Here is a 24139-nt window from a genome sequence, read left to right as displayed (position 1 = left end):
CTGGAGCTACAGCGGGTTAGGGTCTTACAGACCTAGGAAATGAGGCCTAGGAAAAGAGAGAGGAGGAGTGGACATACATGGGCATAGTAGGGCAGCACAGAACAGAAGGGGCAGGTGGGAAACCTCTGATGGTCTGTGTGGAAGACTGGGGTTCAGCACAACAGACACTGAGGTCCATATGCACAGTCTTTGAAATAATCTGGCCTCCTGTGTGGACTGACTCCCCAGACTTTGTCCGCACAGAAGAGGGGCAGAGCCAGCGAGGATGCCCCAAAATGCCCCAAGTCCACAAAACAGAGCAGCTCCCAGCAATGCTCATCACTCTGCTTCCCTGTAGGACTCCGCCCTCCCCCTTTGCTCAGGCGTCTGCAGCCTCCTCATGCTCTCCAGGAACTAAGCAGGGCATGGAGCAGGAGTTTGAGCCTGTTGTAGCAGCCATGGTGTGTAAGGGCTCCTGATAGCAAGGCATGGCTCACCGATTTGTAAGTTGCCTACCCAGAAGCCCATTACTGGTCTGGTGGGCTGGTTTCCATCCCACGAAACAGAAAGCAGTGCCCATGCTTGGGGTATCCAAACAGGAAGCAGGTCTGACTGACAGGTCTGGCCCCAGGAGGTCAAAAATGGAGTTCGTGCACGGGAGATGGCCGTGCTTGACTACTGAGGTACATCCCTTCCAGTGGGCACTCACCAGCTGTTGGCAACTTCTGGCCTTTGTCAGGGAAGGTTCTGGTTAGAAACTGGATGTTAGCCCTGATCACACACGGGCTCACCAAAGGACCAACTTCAGCCCTACATTCTCCTTGACTTGCACTAGATACAGCCTGGGCATCTGGCGTGTCACAGGCTATGGGGAATCCCAGTGGGCCATGAAGCAAGCAAAACACTCATACACATAAAAATAAATCCACTTAAAAAAAAAAAAAGAAAGACCGCATAGAGCCAGCAGGGGTGCTGCAGGACTATGCTGAGGAACCTCTATCTACTGGCTCTCCTAGGAGGAGAAGCCTCTCTCTGCATTAGCAGAAGCTTTCTGTGCCAGAAATGACCCCACGCTGGCTGCCAATGTGACACCAATCGGCTCAGAGGAAACAGAACCACCGGCTCTTGCCAAGTGTTGCAAGTGGACCCCATGTTAATCCCTGTGCCTGAGGCAAACCTTCATCTGCACTGGGGGATCACGGGTACACCTTATAACAGGAAGGCAAAGGATTTATGCAATCTCCATAGAAAGAAATGGGAAATCCCCTACCTCCCAGCCAGTGCCCAGAGGAGGAGCTGCTGCTGGGCTTCCCAGGACTGCGGCCCACTAGAGAGGCCACTAGTACAGACAGCTTCTGTATAGGCAAGGACCTGGGGGTGCCTCTGGGAGTAAGTGCTAGCAAGACAAAGGCAGCTTCACCAGAGTCTCCTAGACGTGGGCTATAAGCAGTACCTGTGCCAATGCAGATTGGCTGGTTCGCCCCTAGAGGGCAGTGTGGGAAGCTTGTTCCTTAGGGACCAGGACATAGGAATGCAGAATTAATTCTGTCAGGGTACCACGACCTAGTACTCAAGGCTGAGCTTCTACACACCTGCAATTAGATATTCCTTCTTCCCTCCAACGTCCAGCGTGACCCCGCATACTGCTGAGGAGGGGGCCGTGTAGATAAACTCAATGTCTTTGTCAGGTCCTTTGAACATCTGAAAAACACAGTAGGACAGGAGTAAGCACAGTAAGGCAGGGGTAAGCACAGTAGGGCAGGAGTGAGCACAGTAGGGCAGGAGTGAGCACAGTAGGGCAGGAGTGAGCACAATAAGGCAGGAGTAAGCACAATAAGGCAGGAGTAAGCACAGCAGGGCAGGGGTAAGCACAGCAGGGCAGGGGTGAGCACAGTAGGGCAGGGGTGAGCACAGTAGGGCAGGGGTGAGCACAGTAGGGCAGGAGTGAGCACAGTAGGGCAGGGGTGAGCACAGTAGGGCAGGAGTGAGCACAGTAGGGCAGGAGTGAGCACATTAGGGCAGGAGTAAGCACAGTAGAGCAGGAGTGAGCACATTAGGGCAGGAGTGAGCACAGTAGGGCAGGAGTAAGCACAATAAAGCAGGAGTAAGCACAGTAGGGCAGGGGTAAGCACAGTAGGGCAGGGGTAAGCACAGTAGGGCAGGGGTGAGCACAGTAGGGCAGGGGTGAGCACAGTAGGGCAGGAGTGAGCACAGTAGGGCAGGGGTAAGCAGTAGGGCAGGAGTGAGCACAGTAGGGCAGGAGTGAGCACAGTAGGGCAGGGGTAAGCACAGTAGGGCAGGAGTGAGCACAGTAGGGCAGGAGTGAGCACAGTAGGGCAGGAGTGAGCACAGTAGGGCAGGGGTAAGCACAGTAGGGCAGGAGTGAGCACAGTAGGGCAGGGGTGAGCACAGTAGGGCAGGGGTGAGCACAGTAGGGCAGGGGTGAGCACAGTAGGGCAGGGGTGAGCACAGTAGGGCAGGGGTAAGCACAGTAGGGCAGGGGTGAGACCAGATAGGTTCCCAGTCAGAAAATGATAGGAACAAGAGTCCAGGGCTGTGCCCAGATGTGCCCCTTCCCCACAAGACGCCAGAAGGTAAACAGGCTTGCCACTGAGCTTCACAATCTTTACTGCTTTTGCAAAGGTGCTCAGAGTCACATATCCCCTTGGGGCTGTAGGTAGACCCCAGCTGGCCAGCACAGCCTGTCATGGGCAGGACATTTCTGAGCACGAAGTCATCATTTCCGAACCCCCGTAGAAATCTAGAGAGTCTCACTTGCCACAGAGGGTCACATCTGTCTGTTCCCAGGGACTGGGTTAATTTGCTTGCTTAACTAAAAACAAAACAAACCAGGGCTACACAGAGAAACCCTGTCCTGAAAAACAAACAAAACAAAACAAACAAAAAACAAAAACAAAAACAAACCAAAGTGTGTGTTGTGTGTGTGTGTGTGGTGGTGAGGGGGGGGGTCTTTAATCCCAGCACTCAGGAAGCAGAGGCAGTCAGAACTCTATAAGTTTCAGGACAACTAAGGCTACACAGAGAACCTTGTCTCGAAAAACCAAAAGTCAAAAACAAACAAGCAAACGAATAAAAAACAAAAAATCCTCCCCCACACAAAAAACCAAAAAACAAAAGAAATTTTTATTTTTCCTTTTTCTTTTGACTTTCACTTTTTCCCAACCCCTGTCCCTCTGTTCTGGATTAAACCTGTGGCCTTGAGCCCAATAATTACACCCCAGCCCTATTTCCAGATTTTTTTTTCCTGAGACAAAAGTCTCACTTTGTAGCCAAGCCTGGACTCGAACTCTCCATTCTCTTGCCGCAGCCAGGATGCTGGGTTTACAGACTTGCACTACAACACATTGTTTATTTCCAGGGACCTTGGTGAAGCACTGGCTACCTAATAACAACCAAGGGGCGAAAGGTGCCCTCTAGGAGGAGACCATAACCTCTGAGTCAGGGGAGGGCTGGATTTCTCGGGTCTGACTTGCTTGGGCTCTTCAGGAGTGCACCTGCTGCCCCATGAGGAAGACATTGCCCAGTACCTAGGTGAGGGTGTGTGAGGGTGAGGGTGTGTGGGGTGAGGGGAGAGGCTCGCCCGCTCTCCCTTTGGCTCATACCCTCCCTAACACTCCAGAAGACATTTTTCATTTGTCTTTTCCTCCCTTCCTTCTTCCTCTCATTTCTTCAAGTTTTAAAGATGTATTTTTATTTCTATTCCTGCGGTGTGTTTGTGCCTGTGTGTCTGCTGCCATGTGTGTGCAGGTGCCCTCAGAATCCCATCTCCAGATCCCCTCGAGCTGCCTGACATGGGCATTGGCGCGTGCTCTTACCCACTGAGCCCTGGGGCTCCAGTCCCTCTCAAGGACAAACCAGCTTAGGGAGCTTCACTCTAACCCTGTAGAAAGGAGGGTTGCCAGGGCAACAGTCTCCTTCTGCATCTCAGATGACGCCAAGGGGTCAGTGTTGCTTCCTTGGCATTAAGCCACGAGGAGCTTATGGAAATCCACCTGCTGTCTGCCTCACAGAAGGACTTTGGTATTGAGAGGTCAGTCGTCCCCTTGAGGTGGCATCTGTGATGAGGACGTGCTCGCTCCTCTGGTCCATTGATAATATTTATTTTCAGTTTTGGTAAATAAGAATGGCTACGGTCACTACTGCGTGACAAGCTGTCCCTAACACTGGAGGAGCCAGCCAGCTGTCTTTCTTTGAACCCAGAGTTAGTAAATGAAAACTCTCAGAGCAGGCAGGCACCACCCTACTTAGTTCTGCAGTGCCGGGGATCAAACCTGGGACTTCCTGCATGCTAGGCAAGCATGCTACCAATTGAGCCACATCCCCAGCCTCTCCCTTAACCTCTCGCTCTCTCTCAAACATTGTTGTCCCTGACATGGACAGTACTCTGAAAACATCAGCAGACACCACCACAGCCACCACTGCTGCCATCTGTGGTCCCCTCCACCCTACCACAGTCAGTCCTGTCCTCCCAATGGGACACCATAAGCTAGTTCTCAGTAAGTGATCCATCACAGTCGGGAAGCTGCCAGACTCATCCGTTATGACATGATACTCACTGGGTTATCACCCGGTAAAATCAAGCTAGCCTGTTTCGGGGATTAGGGTGATGTGGTGGTTTGAATGAGAATGGTCCCATTGGTTCAAATATGTAAATGCTTGATCCCCAGCTGGCCGAACTGTCTGGGAAAGATTAGGAGGTATGGCCTTGTTGAAAGACATCTGTCACTGGGGGTGTGGGCTTGGAGGTTTCGGAAGTCCACCTGCTGCCTTCGGGTCAGGATGGAAAGCTCTCAACTACTGCCCCAGCACCATGCCTGTCTGCTCCCCACCATGATGACACAGACTCAGCCTCTGAAACTGTAAGCAAGCCCCCATTTAATATGCTTTCTTTTTCAAGACTGCCTTGGTCCTGGCGTCTCTTCCCAACATAGGACAGTGATTGAGACCTTTGAAAACCTAAAATCTCTGCCAGCTTTTCATGTTCCTGTGGCTTAAGGAGAACTGAGCTTCTCTGTGGCTTTGACGACTCAGCTTTCTGGCTTACGCTGGCTTGGAGACGTTCCAGGGCCCCACCTCTGCTTCCCCCACAAAGTCAGGGGCTACCTTTATCTGCTTGATCTCATACTGAATCCTCTTGATGGGGTTGCCGTAGATGTCGTTCCCGGAATCCACCTCCTTCTCGCTCACGGCTTTGGCCCTGATCACTGCAAAACACAGAGACACAGATGAGGGGGTAGCTGAGGATCAGGATCCAGGCTCTGCTCAGGGGAGGAAAGTGTGCCTCCCGACGGGAGGTACTAAGGGCAGTGGGCCTATTGTCCACCTGAGGGGTCACAGGAGTCTGACCTGGCACAGGTAAAGGGAGGAGGGTCAGCAAGAGTCCTTTGCTGTGGGATGTGGCTCAGTTGATAGAGAGCTTGGCTAGCGTGTACAAAAGCCTGTGTTCAGTCTCTAGCACCTAGCACTACATGAACGTGGGCACAGTGATACACACCTTTAGCCCCAGCCCTTAGGAGGTAGAGTCAGGAAGGGCAGAACTTCAGGGCCAGCCTGGGCTGCTAAAACCATCTCACCAGGTGGTGTGCATGTGTGTGTGTGTGGTGATACATGCCTTTAATCCCAGCAGAGGCAGGTAGATTTCTGAGTTTGAGTATAGCCTGGTCTACAGAGCAAGTTCCAGGACAGCCAAGGCTACACAGAGAAACCCTATCTCAAAAAATACAAAAAACAAAACGACAACCACAAACCTGACTCAAAAGACAAAATCAAAAGCCAAAAAGCTGGGTGTGATGGCACACACTTTTAACTCTAGCACTTGGGGCAGAGGCAGGCGGATCTCTGTGAGTTCAAGGCCAGCCTGGTCAACCTAGTGAATTTCAGGACAGCCAGGGCTACAAAGTGAGACCCTGTCTCAAGAAAACAACCCAAACCAAAACCCAAAGGAACAGATCCCCAGATGAGCCCTTTGTTGAATAGGACGCCAAATGGCTCTGTTGAATAGGCTGTGGCCATGAGTCTAGACTGTAGAAACAGAAGGCAAGTGGCCTAGCATGCAGTGGCCTAGCGTGCCAGTGGCCTAGCTTGCCAGTGGTCTAGCGTGCAGTGGCTTAGCATACCGGTGGCCTAGCTAGCCAGTGGCCTAGCATGCAGTGGCCTAACGTGCCAGTGGTCTAACGTGCAGTGGCCTAGCGTGCAGTGGCCTAGCGTGCAGTGGCCTAGCGTGCAGTGGCCTAACGTGCAGTGGCCTAGCGTGCCAGTGGCCTAGCGTGCAGTGGCCTAGCGTGCAGTGGCCTAGCGTGCAGTGGCCTAGCGTGCAGTGGCCTAGAGTGCAGTGGCCTAACGTGCAGTGGCCTAGAGTGCAGTGGCCTAGCGTGCAGTGGTCTAGCGTGCAGTGACCTAGCGTGCAGTGGTCTAACGTGCAGTGGTCTAACGTGCAGTGGTCTAGTGTGCAGTGACCTAGCGTGCAGTGGTCTAGCGTGCAGTGGTCTAGCGTGCAGTGGTCTAGCGTGCAGTGGTCTAACGTGCAGTGGTCTAGCATGCAGTGGTCTAGCGTGCAGTGGCCTAGCGTGCAGTGGCCTAGCATGCAGTGGTCTAGCGTGCAGTCCTGATCCTGCAAGCAGGACTGGTGGAGAGCCAGGGTGATGGCTCTGACGTTCCAGCACCCCACCGTCAAACAGGCTTTGGGGACTGGAGCAGAAAGGTAGTCATCCACCCCAAAGGAGACTGGTTTATTCAGATTTGAGGTCTCCACTGTGTAGCACAAATTCTAATTGGTCTTAATAATAAAAACTCGGCCAGTCGCTAGAGTTCTTTCTTTCTTTTTTTTTTTTAGATCTATTTATTTGTTATGTATACGGTACAGTGTTCTGTCTTATATTCCTCTCTCCACCCAGCCATATGGATTAGAGGCCTGTGATCCCAAGTCCTGGGATCACCTTTGTGTGAGCTCTGTTTCTCTTTTAGACAGATTCAATCTTGTGAAGCCCAGGGTGACCCTGAACTCACAGAGATCCATCTGCCTCTGTCTCCCAAATGCTGGGATTAAAGGTGTGTGCCACCGCTGCCCAGACTCTATGGCTAACTAGTGCTTAGCTCTGTACTCTGATCTTCAGGCAAGCTTTATTTGTGAAAACACACAAAATATCACCACACCACTGGGGTACTAGGGTACAACTCAGAACAGAGCACCAGCCTAGCATGCAAGAGGGCATGGGGGTGGGTGGGGTTTGCACACTGCATGATGCAACCAACATGTCAAAGCCAGAGGACAACTTATGGGGCCAACAGCTCTCCACCATGTGGGCTCCAGGGATCAAATTCAGGTCAGCAGGTGTAATGCCAAGAACCTTTACACATTGGGTCATGTCGCTGACTCTCCACCTTGCTCTTGGAGACAGAGTCTCTCACTGGGCTCTCTCCCTGGCCTGAAAGTCTCTCATTGGCCTGAGGGTCTCTCATTGGCCTGAGGGTCTCTCACTGGCCTGAGGGTCTCTCATTAGTCTGAGAATCTCCCACCAGCCTGAGGGTCTCTCACTGGCCTGGAGCTCACCAGCTGGCTCGCCGGCAAGCCTCTATGTTCTTCCTGTGTCTTCCTTCCCAGTGCTGGGATTACGAGCACATGCCACAGCAAACATGGCTTTGTGGGACATTCTTTAGAGTAACCCACATTCTATGGGAAGGTTGACAGACATGGAGTTGGAAAGCCTGTTATGCAGGCTATGGATCTGGCCAGTAACGTTAGTGTGGCTCTCAAATGTTAGACACAGACGGTCCCATGGGAAGTACCTCCAGGACAACGATCAAAAGAAGGAAAGTTCCAGAATGTTCTGGAGTCTGGTTGCGCCTAACATGGGTTTTCTATTAGGAATTAAGCCCCTGGTCCCTCCCTGGACACCCTACGACTGAAGCTCAGCAGATCCTGCCACAGGCAGAGCCCTCCTTGTCTTTACTTGGAGGTTATTAGCTGGGTCAGGGTCTGTTTTAATGGCTTTAAAAGCGTTGCCCTTTAAAGGCAGCGGTATGGGGTCACTTTGGGCAAGCATTCTGTCACTGTGCACATGAGTTCAACGGAGACAAGGGGGCAGACAGTGCCAGCTCAGAGTCTCCAGCGGTCAGCTTGAGTCTTGGAAACTTCTGGCCAGGACTGTTTCCCACAGAGGCAGGGAGGTCCGGGCACGTGGGAGTGCCATCTGCTCTTCAGACCCCAGCAATGCACTCTGGATCCTTCCTCACCAAATCTCACACCACAGCTCAGGCCCCACCCAGCTCCAAGGCCCATTTACATTGGTCCTTCTGTACCTCTGAGTCACCACTGGCCTGGCCACAGGTTCCTGTTTCCCAGCCCAAAGTAGGCCTCACTTCAAACAGTTACAACCTGGGTTTAAAAAAAAAAAAAAAAACTACCTGGCAGGCCACTCCAGAGCAGAGGGTTCTCTTGGTCTGTGCCTTTCTCATAAACATTTCTTACAAAATGCCTTCACTGAAAATTTGAGCCAGGAGTAATGGTACACACCTTTAACCCAAGCACAGGGAGGCAGCAGAGGCAGGAGGAGCTCTGAGTTTGAGGCCAGTCTGAGCAAGTTCCAGGACAGCCAGGGCTGCACCTTCTGCAATCCCACTCATCCCTTGCTCTTTCTGAATCCATCCTGCTCCCCTGTCCCTCACATGCCAGGATAACCAGACATGTCCCACCTTGGACCAGGGAAGCTCTTCTACCCAAAATGTCACCTCCAGGTCCCTGCCTGGAGAACTTGTATTCGGCCTTGAGAGACAGTCCCCTGTCCTTCCTGTCTTCTTCCTGCAGTGATGGGCATTTCGCTCATCTCCTGCACACTCTGCTGTGCACGTCTGTGCACCTGTCCGGTGAGAGGTCCTGACGAGTAGAGGCCGTGCTACGGAATGGCTGGGGGCTCAGAAAGCAACTACCAGATGGAAGTGGGCTGACAATGACAGCGTTGGGAAGACAGCATAGATGAGCTGGTCCTCAGTCCCCTCTGTGTAACCTATAAAATCGTCACTGTAATGCTAATGCAAATGTGTAAGCATGCCAGGTAAACACTGCCATGTGTTTGTTCTTTGTCTGAGCACAGTCATCAGCTCAGAAACAAAAGCAGGTAGGGGTCCCAAAGGAGGTTGGTATACCTCGCTCTACTGGCCTAGAGCACTTGCTAGCCTTGCTTCTCAGTAGCGGCCCACTACACTGCACAATGCTTAACGCTCGCTGGAATATTAAGGGCTGGGACTGTAGCTCAGTTGATGGAGGGCTTATATAGCAACCACAAAGCCCTCAGTTCAAGTCTCAACACACACAGCTGGACATGGCATGTATTTGGAATCTCAGCATTCCCTTGAACTGTTATAGAGTTTGAGGCTACCCTGGGCTACGAGAATGCACCGCCCACCTGCCAATCAGAAAATAAGCCCAGTGACTTCTCATTCTGTCCCACGGCACTGAGGACCCAAGAACTGCTGCCTTAGGGGAGCTCCCAAGTTCCCACACACCCCCGAGTCCCTGACACGATCTAAGCCAAAAGGCCAAGAAGCCACCAGGTGTGGGAATGTGTGTGAAAGGTGCTGCCAAGATGAGCGAGCGCTGACCACGATGCTCATTGGAGATTGCTGGGTCGTACATGTAACACAGATGTCACCATCTGATGTCTAAAGGTGATGGGGAGAGTGAGCGAGGCCATGGAGTGTAAGGGACACATCGTGGAGGAGTGAACAGGGCAGGTTTCTCTGCTCCTACAAGACGAGGATCTGGAAAGCTGGCCTTGGTGCCCTGGCTCAGGAGAATCTGGTTGTGAGCTCACGTCGCCTGGGGCTGTGGGCCATACTATTCCTCCTTTGAACTTTTCAGAAGAGAAATGAAATGCTGGTTTTCCTTAACGGGTGGGGGTGGAGGGGAGGTCAGGGATGTTTGTAGGCAGTGGGAGAGGGGCAGAGGTGGTAGAATTGCCATCGACAACCAGGCTGCTTCTGGCTAGCCACAGGGACCCAGACTACAGAGCCTTTAGGGCGGAAGCCTGGATGGTTTCCTCTCCCGTTAAGCATTCCTGCAGCAGCAAGAGGCTATCCCCACTAGCTATCACCGCTGGCTGCAGCAGACACCTGTCTTAGCTGTAGCTGTCCCCTGGTGAGATCACTGGGTGGAGAAGGGGAATGGGGGGGAGGTCTTGCCAGTAAAAGCTTTCATAGTCCCAGCCTTAGAGGGAAGTCTGATCTAGGCAACGGGCAGACAGATGGACAGGAAATCCTGGGTGGAAGACGGGAAAGGAGAGGAAATAAAAAATTCTCTACAAGTATAACACCCACACATGGCAGTAGTCATCACTGTGACCTCCAGGGTGACCATGAGGGCTGGAGAGGAAAGGAGGCCACCTCACATAATGGATAGCCTCCCTGAGTCCCAGACCAGCTGAAGGACAGGGAAATTCAGACTCAAAGAATTTGGGATGAACTAGAAGCAAGGCATGAGTGTCTGTTGACTGGACACTTCCATACTAGGCTGGGGGGCCATACCAGGGCAGGGCCAGACACATCCAGCCCTGCCCCGCTACCTAACTAAGGATCTGGGCAAGGCAGTAGGAGACTCCTGTTCAACTGCTTTGTGCCCCAACCACTGTCCCCACCCCACCCCCCACAGCTCAAAATTTGCTTTTTCCTCTTTTCCTTTTGCTAACCCCACATCTGGGTTTGCCATCAAGAGCGCGACACTGGCTGATGAATTCACCGCCAGATGCTGGCTACTGGAATGCACAAGCGCTGACTTAATTCAAAGCACACACAACCACAGAGCCCCTACCCCCATCCCTCTGGCTGAGGACACCACATGACGTCACTTCCCCCTAGAGGAGCCTGCAAAAACAATCCCAGCTTGCCCAGCCAGAAAGGGATGGAAAAGCTCGGTGGGTGGAAAGTCAAGGGCACTGATGAGGAGCCAAAGATGACGACGGACTGTGTTTGGACCTTGAGAATCACTACTGCCCAGGGACGCCAACAGAAATTGGGCCCTCCTGCTAGTATCCTATGTGGGAACTTTCTAGAAACCCTGGATGCTATGGCCATGGCTAAGGGAAGCTGGAGGGTTCAATACACTCCACGGATCCCAACCATGGCAAGCAGAGCCATGCTTTTCCTTCCCAGGCGCTCCTGTCTGTCCCCTAGCCACCAGCACATGGTCTACTGAGACCTAAAGACATGTTCATAAATATAACAAGTGTGTATGCATGTGGAGAGAGGGAGAGAGAGAGAGAGGAGGGAGGGAGGAAGGAGAGAGAGGAGAGAAAAGGGGAAAGGAAAGGAGAGGGAGAGGGACGACAGAGGGAGGGAGAGAGAGGAGGGAGGGAGGGGTGGAGAGGGAGAGAGGAGAGAGAGGAGAAAAGAGAGAGGAGGGAGGGAAGGAAGGAGGGAGAGAAAAGAGAAAGGGGGAGAAAGAGGGCAAAGAGAGAAAAGGAAAGGAGAGGAGAGGGAGGAGAAAGAGGTGAGGGAGAGAGAAAGGAGAGAGGGGGGGGAAGGGGGGGCTCTCACTATGTAGCTTTGGCTGACCTGGAACTCACTATGTAAACTTGAATTCCGAGATCTACCTGCTTCTGCCTCCCAAGTGATGGGATTAAAGATGTGTGCCACCACATCCAGCTTGTCAACAAGTTTTTAATTCTATGGTGTCTATGATAACACATGGACGTTCATTGAGAATCTAAAACCACACCATGCCCATTGTCCATAGAAGGGTCCTAACCTGAAGGAGAGCTGCCAGCACCTGCAAGATTCCTCCTTGTTGGGTTCTGTTAACATGTTGCAGTCCCAGCTGCCTCGGGACAATCCCTTATGCCATGCGAATATTTACATATTATGAATGGATTCACTTAGAGCCCTCTCTGATCTGTGAGTTCGCCACAGTGAGCAGAAATGAACCCACAGCCATCAACACCTATCTTTTGAGGCTGGAAAAATTGACTCGGGATCACCAGAGGGTTACAATCAGGCCACCCTGTCCTTCAGGGTTCTGCAGTGACCTGGGGCCAGCAAGGTCCTACAGAAAACATGAAAGTTTAATTTGGGGGTGGTTCCTCCCTCCTGGAGCTAGGAGATGGAACAGGAGCCTTTGCCAAGATTCTGTCAGCACAAATCAAGGGTTGGGAACACGCTGATACTGTAACTAGATTGGGATCAACCAAAGACAGAGATACACGCTTTAAGGCTACTAGCATCAAGGTGGAGGGAGCCCCCACAGAAAGACCTTCCTCACTTCCTAGATGTGCATGCAGTAACTTCAGGTCTAGCTGTAAATGTCATCCCGAGGTCATCTGCCCCGCTTCATTTTGTCACGGCAGAGTTACACACCAGTCAGTTCGAGGATTATAAAAGATACATCATTCTCTCCCAGAATAAACCCAACCTGTGAGGCTCTGGTGTCTTTTTCCAGTCTGTCAGGAGGTGGGGGCGCTGCAAGGTCTCTTTATTAAGCTCCCCAGAAAACAGTGTACCACCACCTTGTCATTTACACCAATTCAGCTAGCAGAGTTCCCATTCCATCCATAACTAGACCCTGTGGCTGCTGCTTGGGATCAGTCTTTTTGTCCCTTTACAGTGGACAACACGGCACCCACAGCTGGTCAGCCTGGCCAGCAAAGGCTGCTTGCCTTTTGTACCTGGATTGATTTATCTTTAACCCGGAAAGTCAGTCCAGAGAATGAGGCGTGCCCCCACTGCCCCAATTAGACACCCTCAGATGGGGACAGAAGACTAGCCACATGGTCCCTGGCCTTGTCCTCGGACAGCTGCCATTGGATGGTTTCTCTGTCCAGGATGCTGTCCTTGAAGAGCAGTGGAATCTGAATGGGGCTGTGGAGGGCACGGGAAAGACTTGAGGGACCCTTGTTCCTTAGAACTGGCTGGAGGAACTGCTGTGGACGGTGGATGGTGAGCAACATGGAGGCTTAGCCCTGGGGCATTAAAACCTCTGCCTCCCAGGCTTGAGGCCAAACCTCAGCATGTGGGGGTACAGGCATGGGTGAACATCCAGGTGTCCCAAGGAATCAAAGACAGGTTTTGTGTCCACAAGTCCTCAGGTAACAAGGACTCCAGCTCTGCCTTGTGTCTCTGGCTTCGTGGTGACACCCTTCCCATGGCTGCCACCTCCAGGTGCCTTCTGTAGATGGTTGAGGTCATCCACCGAGCTCTGCCCTGCCTTGTCCCCTCCATGTCCAGCCACTCGGCATTAGTGAAAAAGACCTCCAAACCCTCTCTCTCTCATTTCCCTAAAAGGGAAAAAGGGGCTGTCATTCAGTAATTAAAAACAGTTCTGTGCTGGTGACCAGGATTGGGCACAGCTTCCCTGCATCAGCAGCTGAGGCCAGCCCCTCCCACATGCACTCCCAAATCCAGTGATCGATCCCCTCACAGGCAGCAACTGGGCTTTGGGGGGGGCGGGGGAGGGTGGAGTGTGAAACCAAGCAGGGCCCCAGCCTTCGGGTAGGGCTGAGCCTACTCAGGATGAGGTCAAGACCCACTCATCTCTAATAACTCAGGCCAAGGCGAGCAGATGGGTGTGGCGGAGGGTGAGGTAGAGAGGGGAATGGCAAGGGGACTGTGGGGCATTCAGCTCTGGGCCACACCACCGATGGACTGGTGCCTGGGAATATGCCAGGCCTGCCTAGCAGCAGGCTCCCTGCCCACCGCTCAGATTCTAGCATGCTAGCACACACAGGAGGGCGGCTGTCCGCTAGATGCCCGTCTCCATGGAGACCAGCTTTCCCATCTCCATTTCCTGCCCATTGCTTTGGCTCTTCTCAGGGAGGGCGATGGCGCATCTATATGAATGCGCAGAAGGAGGCTGCAGCATTCTTGGCCCAGCCCTCCAGCTGCCCCGTGCCCCCTAGGACCCTGGCTCCTCCGCTCTAGGCCTGGTGGGACCAAGCCACGCCCTACCACCCGTCCTTTCCAGCTGCGGGCCAGCGAGATCTCATGCCAGGGCCTTAAGTGCGGCCCTTCCCATTCACGTGCTGCTGAATCATTTGAAAAAAATGCGTCCCGCTCCTGGGAGGGTTTGCTGAGAACAGTGTGGCTTTGTGGAGGAGGCTGCTGCTCGGCAGTTTCTCCGCCAAGGAGCCAAGGGCCTCGAGGAAGCCAAGCTCAGCTCTGCAAATCCCAAACCCGGGTAAGCTGGGCAGTAGCCTGGCAGGGCTGGAGGCAGAGAGAGCCTAGAGAGGTCCCTGGGGTATTCTGCCCACCCCTGTAAGCCATCTCCACACAGCCCTGAGGAAGGGGCTGGGGGGACATGACAGTAGGGGAGGATCAGGATCTTTTTTTCCATTCAGCGGCTGCTGCTGCTGCTGCAGCGGAGGGCCAGTGGTCATCTTTCTTCATCCACTCGTTTCCAGGAGCAAATCTAAGGCGACCTGTGACCTCTGCTTCAGCGCTTAGCACTGACAAGCCCTGCCCACAAGTGGGACACTAGCGCTTAGGGCTCTGAGTAGAGTCAATAAACCATGTCTGAAGGGAGGACAGCAGGACGTGGGTTCCTACTCCCCATCCCCTCATTGGTACAGCCCCACCACCACCACGCCATGGTGTATGGGAGGACATTCAGGACAGCTTTCAAGTCTCCAAGCATATGGTCAGGAACCTGCCGCTTCCCCAGCCTGGCTCCTCTCGTGACTGGCTAAAAGCCAGACCCTGTCTGGTCTCAGAGGTCCGCACTGACCTCTTGTCATTTCCTACTTGTTGGAGGGACACTGCAGGTTAGAGAAGGTCCCTGCCCCACTCCCAATTTCACACCCCTATCCGAAACCCATCCTCTCAGAGGTATGGAGTCCTGGATGCTGCCTGTGCATGGGGTTCAGTGGGTACAGGTGACTGAACCAATCGTGCGTCCACAGCATCATCATGGTCATGACTGAACGGTTCAGCCAGTGTGGTAGCGAGCAGGGCAGGGAAGCTGATTGGCTGTGTCTGCATCTCTCACCTGTTGGACAATCTGGGCATGACCCACCCTGTGGACAGTGATGTTGATGCTGTCCTTCAAACCTCCTGGGCAAACACGGTGCCTGTCCACCACTTGGTCAGCCCCAGATGTGTCTTGAGCCCATGTAGACTGGAGAAGAAGCATGGGGCAGAGACACACGAAAGTAGCTTGATGGCCAGGATCCTGATAAAAGCGGTCCCTAGCAGGAATAAAGATCCTGCACCCACCTTCCCGTGTGAGTACAGACACACAAAGTCAGGGAGCAGCTCAGGGGTGCACAGTGCTCTGCAGAGGTATGTGGGAGAGAACCTGGGTTCTCCTGCTTCTGGGCAGAAGCTACACACACCTTCCAGTGGTACTTCCCCCTCCTCTGCATTTCAGTCAGCTGGAGACTGGACCAGGCAGCTTGTAGACCTGGAGTATGAATACTGCTCTCCCTGCCCCCGGTCAGAACTGCCATAGGTGAACTAATGTTCCAGGAAGGATTTGAGCGGTGCCAGCAGGAGCCAAAATTGTCCCCCCTTTGAATACTTGTGTCAAGAACAAGGGAGTTGGTGACAGAGATGGCTGCAAGTTGGGCACGAGGGGAGGAGATAGAGTGTCAAGGTTGGGGAAGGTCAGAGCATTGGCCCCTTGGGTACCAGACTCTTCATTCCTGACACTGTCTATAGGACACAAGTTCCCTGCGGAAGCTCACGGGTGAGGAGAGTGGAGGGGGCGGGGAGACTCCAGGTTGCACCTGAGGACTTCCTTTGCGTTGCCACTCAGACGTCCTGATGTGAGTGAAAGAGTGAAAACGGGGTCTACGCAGACTCCCGAGCCTCCGAGGGTGAGGTGGGAAGCAGCCATGACAGCTCTTTAGGGAGTCATTGGGAAGTTATATTCTTCGGGTGAGGAGATCCTCGGGATTGGACTCACTACCCACACCACTGACCCGGGCCAAGGCTTTCCCACCCTCTTTAGCCTTCTATAAGACATGGGGAGAGGGCAGGGTATCTTCTCATCCTTGCTACCAAGGGACAGTGTAGGTGTTACTGTCCGGGCAGAGATGAGTCACCGTCCACCGTGTCTCAACGCCCATCCCTACACCTACTTTTAGCTCAGTGTAGCCAAGAAGGAGCGATACCTTACTCAGAACATGGGCCACAAATACCATCTTTGCACATGGAAACAAAAACAGTGGGCTCCGGGAAGATGCGTCTGCTCACTGGGCTGTGGCTTCCAACTAAGTCGGGAGGCTCAGTTACGCAATGTAAGGTTCAGTTGTGACCACAGCTTTAAGCTAAGGGGTGCCACAAACACACACACTACTCTTCGGGATAGAGGTGATGCTGCAGGGTGTCCAGACAGCCCTGAGCAACAACTGACAGTCAGGCACTGTGTGGGAACAAAGTACAATGACAGAGAAACAAAAGGCAAATCTCAAACCCTGGGAGAGAGAGTCCAGCCAAATGAGCAGCATGGCAGAGGAAGCCTCAGGTTCAGGATGCTCAGCACCGCACATAGGGCCAGTGTTTCACACCTTGCTATAGGCCTAGCCCCTGGTCAACGCTCGCCACACAAGGCTATTCGTTGCTTATGTTTTCTGGTAGCCACAAGTTACATGGCCCTCATGTGCCATCCATGGCTTACCTCCTGGGACAGAGCTGTGGACAGGGTCAGGGACAGAGTTTGGTACTCAGTATAAGTGAAAAAGTGTCAGGAGAGCAGATGAACCTCTTTCAGGAGAGATGGCGCCAACGGGAAGCAGAGGGGTGGTGAGCGGAGCCCTCCCACCTACGCCCCAGCTGCACGTTTTCATTTGCAGCTTCCAAAAGCGTTTTAAACAAGAGCTGGTGCCAAGGCTGGGGTTAGATTCTGAAAGCGCGTCTCAGCACCAGACCTGATCCAAAGGCGCTGGCGGCACAGCCTCTCTTTCCAGAAAGGGGCACAGACTCAGCTGGGATCCTGGAAGACAGGCTCGGACAGCCCACGAGATGATCCTGCCACGGGGAGGGTGAGCAAATGGAGGTTCTGGTCTTGTGGCTGGATATCAAGAGCTAGACCACAGCAGGGAAGAGGAACCTCAACCCCAAGGAAAAGCACCCGTGACCGACTGTGTTCAACACACATGTGTATGTTGAAGGGCTCAGCAGGTGCATGTCTAAGACATGAGAGATTAGGAAAGATAATCAATACATGGCAGAGGGCCTGCTTTTGGCTCCTCCTCCCACCCAGGTTGTGGGTTTGGCTGACATACTTAACGTTGTTCATTATATTATCTACCAAACATTTAGGAGATAAATATAGCTCTTTATGGACCAATATTTCTAATGAGTCATGATCAAATATGATCAATCAAGGTATCTGGAAAAAGGCCGTGAAAGAAAGATGGGAGGAGGAAGGGAAGAAATGAGAAAAGCTCCAGAAACTAACAAAGAGCCACAGTCAACAGCCACTGTCTTAGCCAATCAAATCTCACTGTACTTGGCCACGCCCACTCATGACTACGTGCTCTAAGGCAGACCCCACTCCCACCAATGCCTCAACTGCAGTGTTGGGGATTGAACCTAGGGTCTCATGCACCCTACTTTACGCTGCTCTAAGCCTAGCCCTTCCACAGCAGCTTTGGAGCTGCAGAAATAGAGCCCAGCAGTGGCCAGAGGCTGATTGGCAGAGCAAGCGCTTTCACCCTCTTGGCTCTGCAGAGAAAAGTATGTTGGTTACCGCCTACCTTGTATGAGCTCCCCACAGCCAGGTGGCTGCTGGTTCATTTTGAAAAGCTAAGAGCAGTAAACTTAACACCCAGGTCTTCCCTCCCAACCCCACCCATCAGCACTGGCCCCATCATCACTGGGTGACTGTCACCCAGCTGGGCGGGGATTTGCCTGCTCCCCCCACCCATAAAGGTTCTAAGAATGCATACATTGTGAAACAATGTTGGCTTTGTCTTTTGGTGTTCAGCTGCCTTCTAAAGGAGAGAGGTTTAGCTAATGGCTCTGACACTGTCTCAGCCAGAGGCCAAGCAAGCAATGATGTATCTTTTGAAACTGCGCCCGACTGACCCTGAATGCCCCTGAAAGCCCAGGGTTTGGCTAAAATATCTCAAAAGCTGATTCTACCTGGGGTTTCCATTAAGTACACACAGCCCATAAAAACAGACTCCATCTGCAGAACGTGGGATAGACTCGCTCTCTGGACCCCACAGGGATTCTGCTTCTGCGGGAAGGAGTTTGCCAAGACGGTGAATAAACAGACTTAGGAGATACAGGCATGGTGCAGGCAAAGCGGCCATCAGGGATGTATTTATCTCGGGTGGGTCTGCCTTTAAAATGATTTTTGAAACTCTTGCAAGCGTTTCCTGGCTTTATCCAAAAACTGCTTGTGTAACTTGTTTTGCTCTAAAATCTGCTCCTGGAGGTCACGGATCATCTGGCTCTGTTTGTCCTCGTCAAGAAGGCCATTGTCCAGGGAAGTGGTTTTGTCAAAGGCTGGGGCCGGGACCCCAGTGGAATAAGACTTGAGGAGAGCCAAACGCATCCTTCTGCGTTCCCTGCGTTCTTCCTCTAGCTCAGCCTTGTAATGGATTTCCAAGCTCATGTTGGGGTGCTCTGTCAGCTCCAACAATGTCTTTTGCCTTTTCTGCTCCAACTCTGCCTTCTGCTTTTGCCTCAAAGCCATTAAGCTTGATATAGAGCCATCCTGTTTCTGCAGGTAAGGCTTAAGGCTTTCTTCCTCTGCTGTGGCCAATTTGGGTGGTTCCCGTCCTGACTCTGGGCTCTCTAAGAATGAGTCATCTTGTTCGCTAGATGTTCCTGCCTCGGGAACAGGTGTCAGGCTTTCAGGTCTTAATAGGTGCTTTGCCGTGGTTTGGTACCTGGGGTACTCGGCCTCATTTAGCAACTGTTTCAAATTGGTCTTGGACCACATTTCAGGGGCCTCCATGTCTGATGGACTCCCATAGTCCTCAGCAGTCGTTTCTGCCTCCTCTATACTCTCCCCTCTCTGGATGTCACTGCTCTCGCCCTGAAACTGTGAGCAGCTCTGTTGCTCATCTGGATTCTGGTCTATCTTGAACTTCTGTTCCAGGTGCAAATTCAGATGTTTCTTCAGCTTCTGATTGGTGTTAAACAATTCTTCGAAGGCAGACTCAAGCTCTTTGTGCCACTGATTCTTATCGGTGTACCTGCACGGCGACCCCTGGGTTGTGGTCTCCTGTCTGAAGGTGGAGCTGAGGAGCAAGGGTTTTTCTAAGTCAGCTGTTTTGCCCTGCAGACTCTCATCTGTAGAATTGTGATTCACGTTCTGAGCAAAGCGTGAAGACCCCCTTCTCATCGGCCGCCTCCCCTCCCGGGGTACTTCCTCCATGCACTCAGTTTCCTCAGCCTGAGTCAAGAGTGGGTTGAACTTCACCAGGTATGACCCTCTGCTCACCCGAGGGCCCAAAGGCTGGTAGCCGCCATTGCTCTTACTCGAAGGCACCCGCTTCCCTTTACCCTTCTCACAGGGGTTTGGGACCCGGACTTTGGTAGAACCCCGTCTCTCTGAGCATGTTACTTTTTTCCGGGACTTAGGGTGTTGCCTGGGGTGCTCTTCCCGGCGGCCCTTCTCCTCTCTAAATGCTGCTGCTCTGTTTCTCCCCTTAGCCCTCATGTGTTTTGCTGTTCCTCTATGGCTGTGTTCGTCCAAGTTGAAGTTGTTTCCCGTGGCCCGCCCTGTTGCTTCATCCAACAGACGGGCTAAATAGAGGCGTTCCATGTCTCTAACCTGCTGCAGCCGGGCCTCCTGCCACTCTACCTTCAGCTCCTCGGCCAGGCGCTGCAGCTGCCGCGATTTCCACTGCTGCAGAGTGACGTCACCCTTGTCTCGGCCTTGTGTCCAAACTAAGGCTTCCTCATCACAAGAGGGGCTCAGCTTGGCAGCTCGCTCCACGTCTCTCTCCATTTCTGTGAGTTTTGCAGACACACTTGCAGGCAAAGGTGGCCGTAGCCAAGGAGGAGAGGCTGCGGGGTCCGGGGCACCCGCAGAGACGACGAGAGAGTCACAGCAAATCTACAAGGCCAGGAGGGCACAGGCCGCTCTGGACAGCTGGAGAAAAGTGTGCAAGACCCTGGAGACAAGTGTGCAAGGAATTCTCAATGCAGGATACACTCGAAAACACGCCCAGCAGATCTCTCCTCTGCCCCTGCCCACTAGCACCCGTTCTAACCTGAACACTCTGGATAAGAGCCTGTGGGGGCATCTGTTTCCTAATAGTGTGACTGCAGATGCCATCTGCGGTGTTCGGACATGAGTTTTGGTCATCACAACTGGAGGCAGGAAGCGCTACCAATCTGGCTGGGGACAAGCCAGGGACGTCACTAAACATCCTAAAAGGCACAGGGTGGCCTCCTGACAAAAAAAGTGACAGCAGCACCTAGCCTGAGAACCCTCCACCCCAGGAGGCAAAGTTAGGACTCAGGTTTTGGGGGAGGGTTGCAAAAATGGGGCAGGTGAGGACAGACCTAGGAAGGATGGGTGGGCACTATGGCCATCGAGCCTAGCCTGTCGTGAGAGAGCTGCCTGTAGGTGAAGATGAAGGGACAGGAGAGGGAGGAGCTGCAGGCAGGGTGTGTGCAGGGGCCTGTGTCTAAGGATGTGTGCTCATACATCTGTGTTACACACCTCTATGCCCAAGAGCAGGGGTGTGCAAGAAGGGGCGTGCATGTACATGTATGCTTGTTACTTGGATCCAGTACAAACCAGAGATGCAGGCACATTTATCTATGTGCATGTCATTGAGAAGAGGGGTACATTATGCAGGCATGTGTGTGGGTGAATGCTAGCTTGCTACATGGATCTAATACAAACCAGACAGAGAGGAGAAATGTATGTTACATTGTATCCTGATACCTGGCTTGCCACTGTGAGGTTATCTGAGGACCATTGTGTGTACCTGTGGCATGGGAAAGGCCCATGCTTTGCCAGACCTTTCTAGAGAAGTTGTGCTTCCCAAGGGGACAGAGTCCTGTGGCCACTTGGACACTATGGTCTGCATGGAGAAGAGCCCCTGACTGCCCTTTCTTTTCATCCCCATAGAAGCAGGCTGACCAGCTCAAGCTGATGTCAGTCACAGCAACCAGCAACTAGCTCCTATGATGCAGGTAGGGATCTCCCTATATAGTCCAGGCTGGCCTAGAACTTGTAATCTTCCGGTCTTCCTCCACTCCCCACATGCTGAGCTTACAGGCATATACCACCACACATAACATAGATCACTTTTTTTTTTGTCTAGTAGCCCTGGGAGGCAAAGAGCTATTATCATCCATTGTTCACAGATGGGGAAGCTGAGGCAGGGAGCAAGGGGAACACTGAAACCAGAATATCTAGCTGGAAAGAGGCTAGCTTCTCTCTCTGACTGGGTAGACCACAGGGCCTTTGGCCAGTCATGGCCAGTCACATGATCACGGACACGGACATATATGTCCTTGTGAGAACTCCTTGCTCCAGACCAGGCAATGAGAAGCACTTTCTTAAACCAGCAGCTGACACCACACCCACCAGTCTGCTGACCACCATGGTGGCCAAAAGGAGAGAATGAGAAGAAGCCGTGACCCTCAGCTCAGGAGCCAAAGTGGAAATGGTTCTCTGGCAGCTGGGGGCCCACACTCCAAGGACAGGGACCCTTTCCTCACATCACATACAAAAATTAACTCCCAGTCGATCCTGCACAGATGTAATGCCAGGTCTAAGATTATAAATGTTTAGAAGAACACAAGTATAAGTATTCGTGGCCCTGGCTTAGGCAAAGATTTCTTAGATCAAACAGGAAAAACAAAGTAGTGAAAGAAGAACTTGAGAGATGAAGGTCATGAGAAGGAAAGCGGCATGCTTTGAGATGCCAGGATCGAAACACCTTCTGCAGATGCCAAGGTTTTCCAGACACACAGACCCACTAAGAGACTCCGCTCCACAACACTTGGCCAGTCCCTAAGCAGACAGCTTAACTGTAAAAGTGGCTGCAGAAACATGGCTCGGCAGGAAAAAGAGCTTGCTGTGTAAGTCCAACAACTTGTATTCAATCCCCAGGGTCCCGTGAGGGAGAGAACCGACCGCCGGAAGTGCATATGCACGGAGGCATGCACATGTGCCCATCATAAACACACAAAAATGACGTCTTAAAAAGATACAAGTAGAGCTGCAGAGATGGTTTGGGTTTATCTCCCCGTGCTCATGCTGGGGTGGCTCACAAGAGTCAGGAACTCTAGCTCCAAGGATCTAACGCCTTTGGCCTCCATGGATCACATGTACATCTCACCACCTTACCCCTCCTCCCGGTTCCCCCACTCTCCCATTCCCCCACTCCCCCCCACCGGCCACAATGTAATTAAAAACAATGTTTCTGAAAGAGAGAGATACAGAAAGGCACTTCCCCCAAGAAGACAGATGCACCACTAAGACAGCGCATCAAAAGATGGCCAAGAGCCACAGGCACCAGAGAAAAGCAGGCTGTTACTGCGTGCTGCCCTCAAGGATGGCTACGATCAGGAGCCAGGGAAACTGGAACCCTGCACCCTGGTGGTGGGTGTGTAAAATGGGGCAAGGCACGTTGTCAACAGTCTGGCAGTTTCTCTGTTTCTCTAGGTCTGTTGGGTAACCTGGAATTACCACAGCTAAGTCTTCAGCTAGGAGAAACGGAAGCTCAGAGAGGCGGAATGACTCAGATCCCAGAGCAGCTGGGTGTAGATGGGCGTCTCATACCCAAACCCAAGCTTTACCCACAGGGCACAGCCACAGCGGTGTTGAGAGGGGTGGGGAGGGTCTGTGTCCCTGGAACTATTTTTCTGATGACACCAAGCCCACATAAGGCATGAAGCCTGTTTCTGAGCCTGGAGTCACTTAGTCCTTTTTAACAGGCAACAACCACCAAGACCTGCCATGTCTCTGCCAACCAGAGGTGTCCCCAGCCCAGTCAGTGACTCTCATCCTCATGAAGAAATCTTTGGGATAAGCTTTGAAAAATTATAGCTAGCTCTACAGTTCAGGAATCTATGTCCCCATGACAACTGCCAACCACATCCCCAGTGCCTTTCTATGATCTTTCCTGGGCCCCTTTCCCATCCTATAATGTTACCAGAGGACAGGGCTCCCCTTGGATTCCTGGAGGGTCCTTGCTGAGCCTGAGAGGGCCATGGGGAAGCACCTGGTTACCTGTTGTTCTCATCATCAAGTCCTCAGTGTCATTCACAGCCACCACCAGCACACACCTGAGCCAAGTGGGGTCAGCACCAGGCTGCTTGGAAGAGAACCCAATGCCTTTGAGCAGTTGGGTAGAGGAATGCCCCATGCCTGCCACAGTGAAACCAGGAACCAAAGTAACATAATCAGAAGCCACACAAGGAACCATAAGATGGGCTCACAGCAGCCAGGCAGGGTCCCAGCAGCAGGATATGGGGTCCGGCAGCTGACCTGTGTAGGTTCTGTCTCACTATGCAGGAGAATTATCATAGTGCCCACAGCATGTGGATGCCCAGGTCTGCTGCCTCCACATCCATGAGATGAGTAATACAGCTAAATAGTGGCCACCAGGCCTTCTACGTTCTGGGTTTTTTCCTGACAAAGCTGCAGCACCTTCCTACTGCTGGGTACACAGTGGCCACAAGGATAAACCCATCCATTGTAGCTGACACAGGTCAACAACAGCCAAGAGCTACCGCCTTCTAGGGATGCCAAGGTGACCCTGGAAGCGCATGCCCTTTCAGAGACGCTTAGCCAGGCCAGGTGAGTGGAGTAACTGGGTCATTGCATCAGTAACCACAAAGCCAGCTGGTTGTAGAGCAGGATGACGTTTCGTCACTCCCAGGCCTCATACATATCCCCTCGTCTGTCTGGAGATGCATTATGGGCATGGGGTAGCTGAGACTCAGGCCAGTCAGCCCCTACCCAGCAGGCACCAAGGTCTCAGATCTCAGCAGACAGACCCTGATCCAGACTCCTAACCTGCAACAGCAGGAATCAGAGCTGGGAGTTTCAGCTCTGGTCTGAGTTTTGTTTCTTGGCTTCTGCTGAGGCCTGAGAGGAGCTTGTGTGTTTTGGGGTGTTTCCGTGGGACACAGTGGTGCCTCTGAGTTCGCCAGATATTCCACCTGTTGCCTTTCAACAGCTGGCTCTCTCCCTTGCCCAACAGCAGGTGAGCCCCTAGGACTTCTTGCAAGC

The 24139-nt window shown here is 52.6% G+C and overlaps 2 protein-coding genes across 2 annotated transcripts in view; both read right to left on the bottom strand.

Moving 5' to 3' along the window:
* Timp2 (TIMP metallopeptidase inhibitor 2) overlaps positions 1-24139 on the bottom strand; it is a 49598-nt gene that overhangs the window by 9636 nt on the left and 15823 nt on the right. The window contains exons 2-3 of the mRNA XM_075989958.1: positions 5104-5204; positions 1572-1680 (exon numbers count right to left, since the gene is read on the bottom strand). Of these exons, the coding sequence (XP_075846073.1) occupies positions 1572-1680; positions 5104-5204 (210 nt within the window). The remainder of the gene's footprint in view (positions 1-1571; positions 1681-5103; positions 5205-24139) is intronic.
* Cep295nl (CEP295 N-terminal like) lies at positions 18272-19888 on the bottom strand. Its single transcript, XM_075989957.1, has one exon. It carries the CDS (start codon positions 19886-19888, stop codon positions 18272-18274), a length of 1617 nt encoding a protein of 538 aa, XP_075846072.1.

Source organism: Microtus pennsylvanicus, chromosome 11 (genome assembly GCF_037038515.1).
Source record: "Microtus pennsylvanicus isolate mMicPen1 chromosome 11, mMicPen1.hap1, whole genome shotgun sequence".
In the NCBI taxonomy this organism is placed as follows: Eukaryota; Metazoa; Chordata; class Mammalia; order Rodentia; family Cricetidae; genus Microtus; species Microtus pennsylvanicus.
The sequence above is the reverse complement of the archived record's forward strand: the minus strand, read 5'-3'. Positions and strand labels throughout refer to the sequence as shown.

Bases quoted from the DNA above. Each gene is read 5' to 3' on its own strand.
- Cep295nl (XM_075989957.1), bottom strand. From the start codon at position 19,888: ATGGAGAGAGACGTGGAGCGAGCTGCCAAGCTGAGCCCCTCTTGTGAT.